The sequence below is a fragment of the Stegastes partitus genome, unplaced genomic scaffold (assembly GCF_000690725.1).
Source record: "Stegastes partitus isolate 25-593 unplaced genomic scaffold, Stegastes_partitus-1.0.2 Scaffold2297, whole genome shotgun sequence".
NCBI classification, from domain to species: domain Eukaryota; kingdom Metazoa; phylum Chordata; class Actinopteri; family Pomacentridae; genus Stegastes; species Stegastes partitus.
Window position 1 is genome coordinate 158,614 of NW_007580028.1, and position 18,917 is coordinate 177,530.

At 42.7% G+C, this 18,917-nt stretch overlaps 1 protein-coding gene across 1 annotated transcript in view; it reads left to right on the forward strand.

Annotated features, from left to right (window-relative positions):
- Nucleotides 1-18,917, forward strand: part of iqsec3a (IQ motif and Sec7 domain ArfGEF 3a) — a 119,788-nt gene that overhangs the window by 65,029 nt on the left and 35,842 nt on the right. The window contains exons 3-5 of the mRNA XM_008304712.1: nt 2,153-2,582; nt 2,625-2,834; nt 13,365-14,659. Of these exons, the coding sequence (XP_008302934.1) occupies nt 2,153-2,582; nt 2,625-2,834; nt 13,365-14,659 (1,935 nt within the window). The remainder of the gene's footprint in view (nt 1-2,152; nt 2,583-2,624; nt 2,835-13,364; nt 14,660-18,917) is intronic.

Sequence of the window (18,917 nt, forward strand, 5' to 3'; positions counted from 1 at the left end):
GATATGTAGAGATTACATCCCCCTCCTTGCTTCGGCTTGTCTCTGCAATTTCTGCAAATACACCGAATTTCAGTTTTCAGACTAAAAGTTTGTCGTTGCTGTGAGGCCCCGTCTTCCTCTGGGGGAAATCTTACCAATTTTCTTCTGAAGCTCCGTGCATATGGGAGCCCGAATGTCCTGATTGTCTGCTCCGTGACTCCGGTCTTATCAGCATATCCAATAAGTGAGGGGGGAAAAAAAAAACTCCCTCTTATCTTAATCTTGGTAATAACATGCCCAGCTGTTATCAAAACCACTGTCAACCAGTGTGTGAACCTGGAATGAATTCAAAATGATCTTTCGGGAAAACCTGCAGATGCTTAACACGATGCCCTTTACAGTGCAAAACTGAGCAACTGTGACAATTCTGAGGCCAGAACATAAGAGGGATTTAAACTGTGTGTGAGAATTGTGATTGATTTAGAAGTTAGACATCGATTTGTCAGCTTTAACAGAAAAAAAACTCACAACTCATATTTGGTAGATTTCCATTAAATTGTTCTAATATATCTTTCTGACTAGTACTCTAGTGCATCCATGCAGTTAATATCTGTGGGTCTGAGTGAAATGCCTCAACAGTTACTGGACAGTCTGCCTTGAAATTAAGTGCAGACATTTTTGTCCCGTTTATGTCCAATATTTTGATATTCGACCATATACTTGCAGAACTAATGACTTTCTCCAGTCCGATCTTTAAATTTTACTACAGTTATAATTAGCAAATGTTAGCATATTAACACTAAGATAAGATGCAGAACATAGTGAACTCCGGTGTGCACCCTGTTACCATTATATATTTACATTCTGACATTAACAATGAACACAAAGCTGCAGCTCCTGAAGGAAGTAGTTGGTGTCAGATGTCAGATCTGTGCAAATATATTAAAAGCTGCTTTCAAGGTGGGATTTAAAAACTGGTGGTCATGTTCAAGCAGTTTCAGATAGTCCTGGAAGGCATTTCATAGCACTTGTACGCACTAAAGTGACAGAAATAGTTGATCTGAATAAAAAGAAACCGACGGGGACGACGGTTTTTAACCTCCACACAGCCGATCAGTTGCGAAGTTGAATGCGTTTGGAAAGTTACAGAAAATGTCGGACTTCCCAGTTTTAAGGTGTGCGTGTATGTGTGCTTTGGAAGCGTTTTAACCGTCTGACAAACACTCGCGACGCAGCATACTGGCAGCTTAAGTGACGCCTTACAGATCTGCCAACGTGACTGCTGACTCTTAGTCATGTTCTTTTAGCCATCGACTGGCAAGTAAGAATTTACAACAGAAAAAAAAACTGCTCAAAAGATCCTGTCAGTTAGATCAAGATGCTCCCGAACAGATCAGATCATTTCAGAGACAGCTGACATTTACTTGTCTTTGAAGATTTGGAATAAAAAGATTGTGGGTTTTTTTTTTTCCACACTTTCACACCAGTTCTCTGGTTCTGTAAACACACCAAGAGACCGTCCTCGCTGAAATCATGTCATATAGCCTTCAAATCTTAATGAAAAATAGGAGGTGGAAGGATTCCCACAGGTTCCCACCTTCACTCTTGTGTTTCAGGGTGCACTTCTTGTTGTTATTACACCACCTCCCACACTGGCACTCACTTATACAGCCATTCACACCTATACGAGCACACATATAGACTTAAAGACATAGAGACACGAGCTGCATGACTGTCCCCCATGTCTCTGTGTGTGTAGGCGTGTGTCACTACTGGCTGTCAACTATCTTGTTTTTTTTCTTCCCACATTTTCTCTTCTGAAGATATCTGCTGTAATAAATAATCGCTTGATCTTCTTCTTCTTCTTTTTTTTTCCCTCCACTCTTGTACACTGTGGTTTTGTGAGCTGTACATTTTCCTGGTTTTCAATGTCTGTCAGTGTCTAGACAGACAAGAACAGCATTCATAGCAGAGCAGGTAGACAGATGAACTGGCCCTGCACACAGTTGGTAGCAGAGTGAGTGATCATACACACTAAAAAAAAGAGAAAAAAGAGAGAGAGAGAGAAAAGGGTCAACTTCTTACCACTAACCCAGGCAGCCTGGAGAAGAGGTCAGAGCTCACCACGGATGCAGCAGCAACCTCACTCTGCGTTTTCTCCTCCTTTCTGCAGCGATGACCTTTCTCCAGACTCGTCTATGGGGGAGGAAGGGAAGGGAGGAGAGGGGGAGCTGCAGAGTGAGGCCCAGTCACAGCCACAGCCAGAACCACAACCCCAACAACAACAACAACAACAACAACAGCAAGAGACTCAGCCACAGATTCAGCCACCACAGCCCCAGTCTGAGCCCCAACCACAACCAACTCAGCCCGAAGTCAAACCTCAGCCAGAACCCGAGCCGAAACCCCAGCCCGAGCCGGAGCCAGAGCCGGAGCCGGAACCCGAGCGCGAGCCGGAGCCTCAGCCCCAAGCGGAGGCTCCGAGCGAGGCGGACGCCCCCAAAGAAGCCCCCTCGCCTTGCAGAGAGGAGCAGACAGTGGTGGAGGAAGAGAGTGAAAAGTCAGAAGAAGGAGTTGTGGAGGCAAAGAGAGAGCGGGAGGGAGAGAAGGAGGAGGAGGAGGAGGTGGAGGTGGAGGTGGAGAAGGAGGAGGAGGTGGAGGCCAAGCGGCATGAGGGCGAGGCAGCACAGGAGGAAGAGGAGGACGAGGAAGGTGGGGGAGCTAAAGGAGGTGGCGCGGGGAGGAGGGCCAGTCTGCACCACACGGCCTCGCCCTTGAGGGTGCAGCGCAACGGGGCCGGCTCGCACTCCGCCACCTCCGACTATGAGCTCTCGCTTGACCTCAAAAATAAGCAGGTAGGGTTATGTTGGGGGGGTTGGGGGAGGGGGAGGACGGGTGAGGGGTTGGTGTGTTGTGTTTTTTTTTTTCTTTTTTTGGGGGGGAGGGGGAGGGCGACAGGTTTACTGTAACTTGGCCTTGTGTGTATTGTACGTCTTGTGGTCTGACATGTTTGTGGTTTTTAGTTTTTTTTTCTGTCTGATGAGGAGGAGGAGGAGGAAGGAGGGACGGTTGGTTTGTGGCTGGTGTCCGATGAGATTTTTTTAAATTTTGGTTCCTGTTCGTTTTTGTCATATCGATCCCTGTTGGCGCTTGTGGACGGCCAAAACTGTATTCCTTCTCTTCATTATCATTAACCGTCATTATCATTTCCATACCATCCTCACTTGGTTTCGTCTTTCACCATAACTGAATTGTGAAAGAATGTTTTTTTTTTTCTTCTTCTTTTTTTTAACTTTTTAATTTATCCCCGGGTTTTTTCACAATGTTGTAATTTTCTGAGAATACAGCAACTCATGTACATCACTTTGTAGGGTTAGGGAACTGTGTTACTTTGGCACGGATGCGTAGCTACACACACACATCAGGGTAATATAAAATCAATGTTTGACAAAAATTGCATTTGTATCTGCATGAATCAGCCTTTTATCTGCTTTATATTACTCACTGGATGATGAAAAACCTCAATGAGAATAAAAGCATGTGACTGTTATCTGTTCTCATCTTATTACAGCGACTTAAACTGATTTTTTGTCCAAAGCTGATATGTTTTGTGGGAAAGTGACTGGATTTTGTACATGCACTTCCATGTTCTCATGTCTGTGTTCTTATCGTGCTCTTCATCAGGGATTCAGAAATCATCTGCATTACATAATCACCTCCATTTCAAGAACCATCAAACATTCATCATCCATTTCCATCGTCATCCATCTAAACAACATTCTTCAGTCCAGGGATCTTCCACCAGGTAAGGTGCAGCGTTTTGGGTTCCAACACGTGCGGCTCGTGATGATGTTATGCATATGTAGTCTCTGAGTATGATGCAGCCTGTAAAACTGTTTGTCTTTGTGGCCCTGGAGGGAGCTTTCCAGAAGTTTAATCCTGGTGATGCCATGGTGGCGTCATTGGGTTTTTCTTGGCTTGAGCTTGAAATGTCCAATTGGAAACTGTGCGGTTTCACAGCAAGCCATGTACAAGGTGGAGAAGTTGGCTTATGGGAACTCTAGGGCTAAGTGTGTCTGGTAGTAAAAGGTTACATCGGCATCCCAAGTATTGACACTTGATTTTTTTTTAATTTAAGCTTTATGAAACTTCTGTATTAAATCATGTTAATCCTGCTTAAATCCATTTTTCAAGTGGAAATACTCAGCTTTTGTTGGTTTGAATGTATAGATCTGCAGCTTTCCCCTGCTTTATCACAGATAAAGTCATTCGTTATGTATTGATGCTCTACTAATCTATCAAGAACACAACAGACACAATCATTAGTTGCTCATCACACATCACGCAGGTATATTTTTTTTCCTCAAATATCTCAGTGCTCTTGGATCAGTTCTTTTCATTATAAAGGTACAAAGGTTTCTGACCCTCTTCCCTCGAGTCCCCACTTCCATCGCCGTTGCTCTAAGTGTGCCGTGGAAAACTTGGACCCAGCCAATCGATAACCCAGAACAATCAGTAAACATAGTCGCTCTGGTGTTAAGTGTTTCTCAGCCTCAGGGACCCAACCACAGACTGTGAAAGGACATCTGTTCAGAGGTGGCACAGAAGGTGTCGTTCAGGTTGTGTCCTTTTGTGTCTGCATTTGTTTAAATCCGCAGCATGGGTAAAAACGCAAAACTGCAGGATAAGCTAAAGGAAAAAAAAAAAAAAACATGCAAGTGAATTGCTACTAAAATCCATCTTCCAAGTGACTTGCTGCTGAAACTAATACATTTGAGTGGGATGGTTACTTATATTTCACTCCCTGTCAGCTCCATTTTCACTCAATTTTGACTTCATTTTCTCACTCATCACTTCCCTAATCAAGGCTCAAGGTTCTTTTAACATGGGTTTCTGACCTGTGTCTCCCGTCTGCCCTCCATTTTCTCCCTTTTAATCTTGCATCTGTAAGTCCCCCTTTCAGGCTATCTCACAGTCAACGAGGCCGGAGATACGCGATCAGCTAGATTGATCTTCTGTCTGTACAGCTGGGGGTGCAGGGGCTTGATGGATCTCCAGATCAATGTCAGGGGTAATTGGATCTGCCGGGCGATACCTTGATTGCTGGGGAAGAACCTCATGATGAAGTATTTGAAAGTTGACTCACTTCAACTTGAGCGTTCAACCTCCGGAAGCCGCTATTTTTTTCTTTATAAACTGGTTTAAATTCAAATTGTCATTTAATTTTAAGTAAAGCGTGAAATTTGAATGCTGGCAAAGCTTTATATTAACAAGTCATTCTCATGCCGCAGGGGGATTTTGTACATTACATTAATATGTATTTCTGTAACGTTCACAATGAATCCGCTGGCTGATTTATGTATTCTACTTTTAATGCTTACAGCCGTGACACAGGTGAACTGAATCCATTAAAATTATAAAGTCCAAGACGTCTGGGCTGTTCGAGAAAGGCAGTCACCCCTACAAAAAGATAAAAGTTGCATATGTGAAACCTAGCTCTTCTGTCCAATCGCAGCAGTGTGCATGTAAAAGTGCACTTGAATAATGAGGAAGAAATTACTTGCTAACTTATGATTTATAAGTTGCTCCCCAAACATGAATGTTAGCTGTGAAAGAAGAGAATACCCAGGTAATAAGAGATATGCAGTTTTATCAACAGAAAATAAATACGTCTATGGGAAAAGACCAGAAAAAGGACAGTTTTAGAGGGTATATTTCTCATTTAGAAGCACAACAACTGTGTTCCAAAGCTGATATGTGCCATAACTCAGAAAAATACACCATTTATCACACTGTAGTCGGGCTGCAATTTATAGATAAAGTACTATGCCTTAATTCACAAGTAGTAATATATGACAGGAAAGCTGTATAGACAACAATAACATCACCTGTGTTGGGTAGTGGTAGATGGACGAACCCTTCGGTCCTTGCCACCTGGGCAGTGCCCATGAACACCCAGGCTAGTCCGAAAACAAGCAAAAAAGTGGTGTGTGAATGGAGGTGAGGTGGGTCATACAATGTTTCTGGCCAATAGAATGTCCTGTGACAGAAGTTATCAAAGCAGCCATGCTCCCAGTTATGCATAACTTTAACACAAATTAAAATAGGTGAGTTCTACACAAATTCATCCCCCTGTTCAGTTGTCATAAATATACAGACCAAAACTGTCTTTTGTACCAGGCTGTAAAGGTGTTTATTTCTGTGGTAGTGTAGGGCATTTTAACATGGGAGTCTATGGGGTAGGATTTCATTTTGGAGCTAGCCTCAAGTGGCCATTCAAGGAACTGCAGTTTTGGCATTTCTGCGTTGTCTTCATTGCTTGATAATGGCACTGGTCTCCAAAAAACATATAGATTTTCAGTAGCAAAGCTCTTGAATTGATTAACTAGTGTAGCATGCAAGGTACAGTTTCCCCAAGCAGTTCTGAGGTGACAAACACAGCAAAGCTTTCATTGTGGTCAGTACGTGATGCCACCACTATGCATCAACATATATGCGTAGCCAACAGAGGCAGCTTCATAGGACTATGACACCACCTACCAATCTGTAGTGCAGGCTGCAAACACCAGCGAACTGGCTAAGTAGCTATGTGTTTTCTTTTATTGTCTGTAGGCAGCAAATGTAAAAATAAATAAATAATTAGTTACTTCAAGAAATAACTTTAGTCGTGTTGGTGGAGCTAATCTACTAACGCTTCAGGGTAGTGAAGCTTCATTTAATGTAGACGAACTTCTACGAGATCTCTCCACTTTCACCAGGTAAATTACTCTGAATAGAAATCTCTTAACGCAAATGTAACACCAAAGAAGCTGTCGGAATCATCTCCCTGCGTTCCCTCATACAGAGTACAGGTATAACATGTAGGGGGAACTGCTTGTCCACGGTCTAAACCCCAATTGTAGCTGGCAGGTTTTGGTCTGCATGTTATCTTGAAAACATAATGCCAAAATGGCATCAATTATTAGAGCCAGAAAGTGTAACAACAGACAGAAACTGCTGGAGCAGCTTTTCAACAGCGATCACACTACTCATCTGTGACGTGCTGTTAATCAAATCTAGGCTTAAAATCGTATTTGATCAAAATGGCCAAAAAAACAAACAAAAAAAAAAAAAACTGGGGCTATTCGTTCTAAACAGAGTCTTGAAAAAATGAAAAGTTCTGCGGTTATCAGGGACTTTTTAGCCTAACTGGGCTGAACTGCAGGCTGACAGGAGGGTTATTCCTCATTTTGGGGGCAAAGTCACCAAACCTATTGTGAGGGTTTTATCAGATTTGACTGGTGATTCTATACATGACATAACTGCTGGAGGATGTTACAAAGATGGCTGCAAAGTAGCAAGACTTGCCTATGGGGCCTTTAATATCACAAAAACCATGTTACTAAACTGAGGTTGTGTTTGACTTGTGTTAAGTGAACCAAAGTTCCTCTCTCATTTGCTCTCTGCATCCCTGTCAGCCAAAGCCTTAAGAGGACACCATTGTGTGGTTTTCCCTGTTTATATAACACCATCAAATTTACAAAGAAGCTGCTCCTCCAACAGAGAGGTCTTTTTGAAGTTAGTAATCCTCGCAGAATGCAAAGCTTTTTCTCGACGTTATTTACGGGATGATGAAGTGATAGGTGACGAGACTTGACTTTAAACGTCCTCTCCTGCTCAGTAATTGCTGCTAATCTCTGCTCGAGCAGTTGGGGTTCTCTTGAATCCAAAAGGCATTTGTCTCCATTAAAGGACACACTTAATGTCGACGCTGAATTGTATTTAGGTTAGGGTTCAGGATGTCTTCTCTATGATGCATCAAAAAGTTTAAAGCGTTTAGTAGCCTGTCTCCAAACTGCTGATGTAAAAACATAAAGAAAAGTAATAGCAAATGTGATGACGCTGTTCAATAGATTACTGCTGAGGACAGTGAAAATGTATCATATCATGGTTTTTGGCCACTCTGATGAGACTAGTTTTTTTTTGACAAAGACCAGTCAATACGATCCCAGTTTTTGTCTGCATCAGATTTGGTCTTTCAGAAACCACTGAGCTTTCTCTGCAAATGACTTTGGTCAAGGATGCGTCAGCTAAACGGTCTCCACCCTCTGATGACATCAAGCCTTTTCTATTGTCATCCTCATTTTGTAATACAGTCAGCATTAGTGGTGTCCCAGTTTTGCTGTTATATAATCATCTCATTAATCATGCAGATGTTTCTGTGCTGTAAGACAGTGTGCATGAGCATGAAAGCTAATAGTCGTGGCTTTGCGTTTTGCCCCTTATTTCTGCAGCACACATGATCTGATCGTCTGCAGTGTTGTTTCCACACGTCAGGCTCCTCTTTAACGTTTAAAGGTGAATAGCGAGGGTGGTATTTAATCTCTGTATGGCCAGTTTCAATTCCTTATGGCATTAATAATATGTGTATTATGTGTGTATATTATTGAGCATCGGAAATCCTGGGAGGTAGATTCTGATTATTTCAGGCAGACTTGTTTTTTTCGAAATGTCTAATAACCCCTTTAAATAATCAAGAAGAACCAAATGTTTCCATCCAAAACGCTGTTGAAAATTTAAAACTGTGGTTGCTATTGTAGCTCATTAATGCAGCAATATTTAAACACTGAAAACCAGCAAAACAAAAGTAAATTTAGACAAATTCTTCGAAGTTAATAGGGTTCTTGAGACTGCAGGCCTTGTCACAAGTAAAATATTCTGTCTTTTATGCAGCGTTTTACATTGCAAAGCAGAAGGATATGAAGGAGACATTTCGAGCGGAGCTATTTCGTTATAATGATACCATAGAAAGAGGGCCAGAGTAATCATGGCAAATGACTCCAAACAGAAAATCTGCCACTCGAAATCAGATTTAAAAAAAAGAAACCATGCTGTGCATTGCACTTTTGGTTGACCTTTACCTTTGAGACAAATTTCCATTTGAGGCACAAACAATTTCAGACTAAAACGCATTCCTTTTCCGAAGCATATATAAATATTTCATATATTGATGGAGACAGCATTGTATTTCAAGCCAAGATCTCCAACATCCTTGCAGTGTTTGAAGTCCAAAATCTACCTGCAGCTCAGAAATGTCTGAAATTTGCATTTCAGATCATGTTTCTGTTTAAATGAGATCGTTATCTCAAATTGATATGCTCGTATTAAGCCCCCTTTTTGGGATGGGCAGCCTGTTTGACTTCAGGAGGCTTAGAGACTAATGCCCTTGACTTTAAATATTTACATGTCTCTTTCATCCTCCCTTATCTGTCCCGTTCCTCTTCATCATACCTTGCAGCTTCTGTTTATATTCACTTTCAACCCTCAAACTCCGAGTAAACTCTGTCACTGCACACCCGAGTTTCTTTCTACACATTCAGCAAATGTGGTAGCACATTGCGCTGAATTGTTTCCGCCTCTTTCTTCCCTCCCTCATTCAAAGGGGAACACGAGGTCAGCATGGCGCTGATCTGCCCGTCAAAATCGATTTAGAGACGGTGGTGGAACAGAGCAGTGCCATCACCATTCGCTCAAACCACTGCGCCTCCGGAATAATCTCTCTCTCCATCAGCGCTTAGTGAAGTGATCAGAGGTAGAACTGACAGTGGGCTAATAGGGGGGATTTTCAGCAGTGCCACTCTTGACGCAGTCATCAGTCTAGCCACCTCTTTCTATATCTCACCTTCCCCTCACCACCCCGAGCCACTCGTTTTCTTGTTTCCTCCCTGCTCTTTTCATCCATCTTTTGGTTGCTTCTGTTCTTCTTTTTTTTTACATGCATTTCACAGGCCGCAGTGGGCTTGTGTGCTGGTATAAAACTTGATCATTGCAGCCATAAATGCCAGCAAAGGACAGATAAAATCATTATTCATCAAAGCTTCCTGAAACACTATTATTAGTGCGCAGCTGTTAGTAGCTAAAAAAAGGGAACTGAGATTTGTTGGACTCAAACAGAGCTTTATGGGGAGATTTTGCTCTTTGTGTAGTTGTCCGGTCTGCGACTTTACTGCTTCTGTTTCACTTTCATTGGTCTCAAAGTAACATTTACTGCCACAGCAGGCAGCTGATTTCTGCGAAAAACTTGTTAAAACCCATTGCAGACCATCATTTGTATTAAGGACAATGTTATGTACCAGCTGTTGACTGTGATGGAGGTTTTATGTACAAAAAGGCTCATAATTCGTTGGTAGAGACCAAAACAGAGCTAAATGAGAATTGATATTGGACTTGCTTTCACTTGGTGGCCAAAAGAAATTTAAATTAAGTTGGTATTTATATTAGTAGAAAGGCAGAACATTTTAGTTACACTGAACTCTTAAGGTCTAAATGTAGTACGACTTTGAGACTCTATTGGTCCTATGCAGAACTTCTTGTTGTTTTTATTTGCTGTAACTTGTAAGGAAGCACCACAAAAATGTGGAAAAATCAGAAATGTAGACTCCTGTTGTACTTGTTTGTGCTGTTCTTGGTGCTTCTGTTCCTGTTGTAGAAAAGATGAAGTCATACCAGAGTGTAGTGGAGTGAAAGCGAGCGATGAAAGTAATGGATTATGAATAATGTAATATTTACTGGTAGGCCTGTTGCAACAGCGGTCACAAGCAGTGTTTAGAAATGCACGCATTGTTCATCATACCGAAAGAACCCCCTTTTTAGCCAATCAGCATTGGACCTAGGCGTAGTGTCATCGCCAAGGGACAAGGCGGCGTTGGCTTGTTGTAGGCCTGTACACAAGTGCAGCTCTGCATTTGTGGATTCCCATAATCCTTCACTCTGCATAGGTGGATTCAAGCAGACACCAGTACGGAACCATAAATCAGCCTTGACACGACACTAGCACTACCTGCCCCTCTGCTGACGATCTCCACAATATTATGAACAAATGCCAAAGCTGGAGTAAGTGAGACCAACGCATGAGGAAGAGTGTGTCTTACAGTGCAATATAATAACAATCGGGCTTCTAATTTTAATTAACTTTCCATGCTTCAGCTTAGTTAGCATAGCAACTCAAGGACAGAGTAGCTAAAGCTAGAAAGCCAGGACCTGTGGTGTTGCTGTTGCAGCCTTGTCTTTGATTGTGACGAAATAAAACCGGTAATAAAGACAACAGCACTGTGTTTATGGTGTCATCTACAAGGAGCATTAATTACACACATAAGAGTTGTATTGTAGTGGTAGTGTAGTGGTCTCGCTACGTTCCACTACAGTGTAATATTAAAACCGACATAAAATCATGTCTGCTTTACCATCAGGGTCCTTTCTCGCCTGGCATCAAATCCTGTCCACTTTCCTCTTCCTTCCCTTTGCTTCCTTGCCCCATCCATCATGTCCCTGCACGTCCTGGTGGCTCTAATTCCATCCGAATGGCAAAGTGTATCAGATACACACTCTAATAAAGAAAGCAACGTGACCCAAATGCTTTATTTATCATCCCCGACCCCGGCTTACGCAGAAGGCAAAACAAACAAGCCGGACTGCTACATTTAATCAAACGCAGGCACGCTGACGGCCCTTTCCCCCCCCCATTCAAGGGCACCTCTGCAGTGGAACTCTTTGCCGAATTTGTTTTGTTGAGGATCACCTCTCTGAGTAATGAGGTCAATCATATTACCTCGGTGCTTGTCTTAGAATAAAAAAAAAAAGAAGAAGAAGAAGAAAAAAAAAGGAGACTACACAATCTCTATTTTGGAGCACAGTCGTGGTGATAAGGCCTTGTCATTTCAGGAGTGCACACAGCGGAGAACAATCCAGATTAAAAAGTGATGAATATTCAGCCTGAGTTCGACCAGTCTGCAGGAGCCGACAGCTACCGAGGAGTCACCATCGGCAGATACAGTCGAGCTGTAAACCGGCGTCCTATTCAGAAAGCCACCTTAACATTCCCCGTACGTTTCGCTTTGCTCGCAGAGGCTCTGCAGCGAAATGTAAATGGAGTAGATAAGATGGATTTTCAGTGTCATTCCACTTTTCTAAAGAGCTTTGTATGTGATTTCGTTCCTCCAATGACATGACAGAGGCTGCATCTTGTTGAACTAACCACTTATCAGAAATTGCAAACCCCTCCAGCCATTACAGCCTATCAGTGCTTTTCAGTGCACAAGTCCGGATGAGGTGCTGTGGTGACTTTGTCCAGGACTGAAGCGAAAGGAGATTAGCGGCTAAAAGTCACATTTTGATCCTTCAAGGCCGCGGTAACCATTCACTCAATTGCATTTGAATTGACAGGAAGGCCGTTTCACTTGGACCAAATTAATCCTGGTGTATACGTTGCACCGATACGAGAACCCAGCTCAAATTCTTAAGGAGGAGGGAAGAGACAGGATTGTGCGACGTCTATGCTGGATATTTTGCACATGTGTATTTTTTCCGTGTTTGTAAATTGACACTGCATATTCTTTCAAAGCTCCACACTCGTGCCCTTGATCAAATTAGAGCAGAAACAAAATTATATTCATTGATTTAGTCTGAATGAAAAGGATTTCAGAGTGACTCGGGAAGATAAGCGCGCTTTCTGGGCACTTCCAAAGATACCCACACCCTGATTGTTCTGGGAAACTCAAAGAGGTTTCATCTAGTGTTTGAGCTGCTGCCAGATGAGGACGGCTATATTACATCTCTATCTATTTCCCACAGCATTTGAGCAATTTTTTTTTTTTTCCACAGGCAAGATTAATGGCTTGTTCAGTTTCAGACAATTTAAAGTTGTGTGGAGGACTTCTCTATGGAATTCGCACAGATTATAAGTTCTATTTGTTGAGGAAATGAACAGTTTGTCCAAATGCCACGAGTCAGCCGTTACGGTGTTCTCGCTTTCAAACCGTGGCTTTGACAAAAATGCAATGGTTTCAGTGTATACACATCACAACAGCAGCGTGCAAAACAAAATTACTGAGTCATCTGAGAATCCTATTATTTGAATTTGCAGTGTTTAATATCTGGATTTCGCCTTCCAAAAATGGATTTTACAGCCCTTTTCACCTCGTTTTTTTCTTCTTTCCCCACTACAATTGACCAATTTCACTTTACATTCATTCGTTTTCTACCCACACTCCAGCTGTTCTTCATGCTGCCATTCAAGTGCTACATGATATTTATCTTTCACGCACCGTAGACAGACAAAAGAATATTAAAAATGTTCAAACACTGGTAGTCACATGGCATGCATGCTCTCCTCTCACAAATATAACCATCCCTGAGGGATGGATTACAGGAGTTCCAGATGCAGAGCCCTCTGTAATCTTGGCAATGTTTTTCTCTTATCTGTATGCATCTTGTGTTTATTTGCAATTTGTATATGAAACGGTCACTGTCTTAGCTGGTTGATGAATGGTCTTTTAGCAGATGCCTGTAAATTTAAACACACCAATTCATTATGTTCTTTCTGTATCCCCCTTTCTTCTATTTTTTAGATCGAAATGTTAGAGCACAAATACGGTGGCCACCTCATCGCCCGCCGTGCTGCCTGCAAGATCCAGACTGCCTTCCGCCAGTACCAGCTCAGCAAAAACTTTGAGAAGATCCGAAATTCGCTCTTGGAGAGTCGTCTGCCTCGACGCATCTCCCTGCGCAAGGTCCGTGTCCAGAATACGGAGGGTTTCTCCGCTGAACGGGCCCTGGCAGAAGGCTGTAACTTGGCAGGGATCCCACTGGTGCGCTCACCATCTCTGCCTGCCACAGTCGGTGGCACCCTGACCGACCTGGAAGACTCATTCACTGAACAGGTTCAGTCACTGGCAAAGTCCATAGATGATGCACTCAGCAACTGGAGCCTGAAGACCATGTGTTCCCTGCAAGAAGGCGGCACCTATCAGTTCAGCGCCGACTCTTTCAGTGCAGCAGCGGCAGCAGCGGCGGCTGCAGGTGTAGGAGGGGGCGGAGAAGGAGGTGGTGTTGGAGAGTCAGTGATTCATCAAGGCCCAGTGGACCCAAGTGACCTGTCGAGAAGCGCGAGTAAGCTGATGATGGCATTTCGAGATGTGACGGTGCAGATTGACAGCCAGAACTTTCGTGTTTCATCATCAGTCATGGAATCATCCACTTCCGTCACGCTCGGCAGCAGCGCCCAACAAGACGGGGCCTCCACCACTGTCACAACAGCGTCCACCACAGCAAACTCCACACCCGCCTTCGTGGTCCCCCCTTTCCCCTCACAAGAACCCCCTCCTCCACCTGCAGAGGTCCCAGCCCAACCTATAGATCCCCCACCACCGCCCCAAGAACCCCCACCACCGCCAGAGCCAGACATAGAAGGAGGCGATCAGGATATTGAATTCCCTGCGCCGCCTCCTAGTGAAGAAGTTCTGGGAGAGTATGGACAACCTCCCCTGACCCCTCTGGATAAGATGGCTGCCCCTCACAGCCTAGAGGAGGTTGTGATGGTGGCACCGCCGCTAGGAGAACCTCCTCGCATCCCTCCACCCCAGGAGGCTGTGCTGCTGGGGAGCTCTCCTGTGGTGGAGCCTCTGGACGTTAAGAGATGTGGCTCCGAGACGGCAGACAACAGCTCGGAGCAGATGAGCAGCAGCAGCACGTCGACGGAGGCGCGCTCAACATCCGAAGCCTCGTCCAAGGAGGCCCTACAGGCCATGATCCTCAGCCTGCCACGCTACCACTGTGAGAACCCCGCCAGCTGTAAATCACCCACACTGTCCACGGACGTCATGAGAAAACGCCTCTACCGCATCGGCCTCAACCTCTTCAATGTGTGAGTAGCCACTGTGCATTCATTCATGCTGGGATGATTGTAATTTAAATGTAAATTAGGTTGAGTTTTGTGTTATCAGTTACGAATCATTGCTACCTCGTTAACCACAATTAACTGTACTGCATTTATTGATATCAAAGAGATGTGGGCATGACAGAACAGTTTTTGAATTATGTTCTACAACAGTCATGAAGCAAAATGAGGGTCTTCCTCTCTTCTTTAACCCAGAATACACACTGAGGAGTTGCACACTCATGGCTGTGTATGGAAATCCAATCAGAAAATTCCATAACACTTTAGAGCTATTTGGGAGTTTCAGTGTTACCTTCAGAGTTGTTGGTTAAAGGTCGTGAATTAATGAAAATTTGGTGGTTCACATATCTGAGAAGGTCAAAGGAAAAGATGACAGTAGATTTATGGGGAAGGATGGAATACTGTGTGCACAGTGAGATTTATCACACAGTCTGTAGCCTCCGCCCCTCCTCGAGGTGTACATGAAGTTTGATGGGACCCTCTGGACCCGAAAGAGCAAAGAAAAGCACTTTTCCTCACGGATCCCCATTGTGCTGAAAGAACAAACACGACGAAACCCAAGTAGTAAGCTGGATTTGAAGCGTCTTCTTTCTTCTCAGCGAGACACATCAGCACAGGGGACTGAGAGCGAGGAGGTGATTCATTGAGACAGAGAAGATTGATTTGTAAGAGGAAATGAAAGAAATGTGGATGAGATGGGACAAAATATTTAGTGGTAGCTTAACTTGGGACCAGACGGCCTTTACCCAGACAGGGTGGTAATGACAGTTGGCTGAGCCCCATGCCCCTCAGTTACTGCTGCTACGCTTGTCAAACTTTCTATCCTCGCACAGCGCATACTGTTTGCAATTTATATGGATACCAGTGGCAGACACTGGATCCCTGAGTTCAGACAGAAGCCCCTTTCAGACACGGGACATGTTGCCAGGCTGATGAAGTGACGGCTTTGTGTCATTCAAGCATGGGTGACTTTTACATTAATGTTCCTTATGGCTTCATTCAGACATGACAGCACATTTACTGAAAGAGCTGCATGCTTGAGTGATATTTGGGACTTGGTGCACATCAAAATTACATCCAAATTGCATCCTGCTCGAGCCCAGAATAACAGCGTTGCCAACTCTGGTAACTTGTTTTCAGACTGTCTCAGACTGACCAAACAAATGTAGAAGGTAGACGTCTATTTAGGGGTCGGCTGAGAAGTTTTTCTGGGCCAATACCGATTATTGGTAGTAATTGGCAAGAAAGACCCAATAACTGATATTTTGATTTGATAAAAGCTGTATTTTATTAGCATGTAATAGCAGGAATCCTGTCATTCATAACGAGGCGTCATTATTATTAAGGATTACTATATCTGAATATGCTGTAGGAATGATGACATCGAAGAATCACAAGATGTGAACACACTAGCCTCCACTTCTGTCATTGAACGAGATTGAACAGTTTGTGTTGTGCAGCTACGTCTGCTGTTTTTCTCTGTTTGCTCATTTTTTTTTACTGTTGTTTCACTTTTATTGCTCACTTAAACCCAAATCTTAAAGCGTGATTTGTAACTGTTCTCCAGGCACTGTTTCAGGTTAATCTGTGACTGTCTTTTAGCTTCGCCGCTAGTTGTTTGCATAGCCTTTGCCAATGTGGCAAGGTGGTTTGTGGCGACGGTTTGGATTTCTTGCAGGTTCTGTTTCTGCTATAGAGACATTTTTAAGACCATAGAGTGACTACAGACAAAGAGAGGTGGTAGCATCCGACACAAATTTGCCGTTTAATTTATCAATACTCAGTTAATTAAAGTAACGCTACAGATAATTTGAAAAACGCTAAATATCGGCCATGATACCACCAGTAACCCTTCTCCTCTTCTTCATCATGTCCGACATTTTTGTTACGTGTCCTAATTTTGAGCTTGTAAGTGTATCTGCTACATATATCTGGTAACAGTCCCAGGATTTAGGATTTATAAAATGACCATCATGCAGCTAAAAGTATGACAAAGTGTCCAAAATCTTAATTTACAGCTTTGAAGTTACTACTGAGTGAACAAATGAGAATAAGTCGCTGATTAAATAATTCTGTTTATTTAATATTTGTATCAGTTCAAACTGCGTCTTCACACCTAAAAATCCAGCTTTTTAGCTTAAGTTCCTTCTTGCATAGTGTTCCTCCCACCACCTAACTCCCGTCATGTTTTCCTCTGTGGCTTCACAAGAAGTCGGCAGAAGAAGAAGAAGAAAAAAAAAAGCTGCTCTCTGTCTTGAGAAGCTTGTTTATGTTGCAGCTTTTCAGTCATTCTGAATGCAGTTTCCGCCTCGCTGTCTGGCGAGGAGTGACAAAGTCAAAACCAGATAAGAACTTCCCAAGACGCGCTCCAGACAGGTGCAAGCTGGTTACATGGCAGCGAGCGATAGGAAAAGAAAAAAAAAAAACATTGCCGCGGTGACAACAGTGCACGGGGCCAAAACTGACTAAATCTGCTGTGCCGAGGAAAAACACTGAATCCCGGAGCTGCACGTCCACGTTTGGAGCAGCGAGCTTGGTGAACCTCCAGTTAGTTAATTGCTGAAATAACAAACTCCTTTCCTTGCATACATTGCATTTGAGGAATTTATGTTCAAACTTTAAGCAACCAAGTGAAGCGAAAACTCAATGTGTAAATTTACCGTCCTGATTTATTTGCTCTGTACTTTGCATTCCCATTTAAAAACATTTGTAACCACCTCTGAGAATGTGCTCAGCAGCCACCAGCTGCACTTGCGAGGAATTATTAAATAGGGACATTTACCATATGCTCTATTAGCTTTTCACCCGCAGCGTACCCCAAAGCACCCAAACACCCCACATATGCTAATAAATGAACTGGACTCCCTCACATATATAACAAGCTGAGCTCAACTGCTGATCAAGTAGCTGGGTAACAATTAGTTCCAATGCGTGACGGATGAATCTAAAAAATAATGGCAACGATCCACAAAGCCTAAAATTCTCATTAGTCATTCTGCTGTGAGTCGTGAATGTAATTAAAAGTTCTTTCAGCGCTGTGTGAACCAGCACCTTGGGAACTGGAATGAAAAATTTGTTAATATTACAGTCTGAGAAGGATTGGACTATTTTTTTTTTCTTCTTCACGTGCCACCTCGGCCACTTGAATCCCTTGGATACAAAAAAACTACAAGATTTTGTTAAGATATTGCTCCAATTAAGGCATCTCACACTGATTTAGAAGATTGGGGCTCATAAACACCCATTATCTTTTTGCTTATACTGCCAAGCTCCGCAGCACCGTAAAAGTGCTCAATAAAGCCGATTACATTTGACTCAATGCTGGAAAACAAGAGAAGGAATGAGCTGTGTGCTTAATGAAGAGTAGGTAATGCACAAAATACAGCAAATGGATCCAAAAATGTCGGCTATTGTAATCTTTGCCCGGAACTCTGTTCATTTGCAGCATAAATATAGTTTAAAGAAAAAAAAACTAAAGTTTTATCTCTAACTCTCTGTTAAGTTTTAATTCAGTGTGCAGTTATTTTATGTTGTGGCAGGATTTTAGAGTCATTTCACCGTGTATATAGTCTCTGTCAAGCTCAGACCAGTTATCGTGATTTGCAGATTTACCGTGAAAAGTGCTCAATAAAGCCGATTAACTTTGACTCAATGCTGGAAAACAAAAGAAGGAATGAGCTTTGTGCTTAGTGAAGAGTGGGTAATGCACAAAATACAGAAAATAGAACTAAAAATGGGTGTTAACACTGCCAGCTATTGTAATCTTTGCCAGGAACTCTGTTCATTTGCAGCATAAATATATTATATAAAAGAAAGTTTTATCTCTGACTTTGTGTTAGGTTTCACTTGAGTATGCAGTTACTTTATGCTGTGGCAGGCTTTTAGAGTCATTTCACTGCATATAGTCTTCGTCAAAAGTCAGACCAGTTCACCCAAACTCACAGATTTTAATGAAAAATCTAACCTGCAAATGTATGTTGATACACTGCTGATTTAGTTGGTGCTGTTAGGTTTTGGTGAAAAATGTGAATGTAAATTTCTGCCCGTGTCTCATTTGTACTTACTGTGGATTCATTTTTCAAGTCCTACACTTCTGTAGAAACAGAACAACCATGGTTAGAAGTAAAGACAACTCAAACATGTCATTTTGCAGTATACCAAAGTTATATTGTTATAAAGTTATATTTAAACCTTAAAAAATAAAATAAAGTTTAATTTCTTTGTT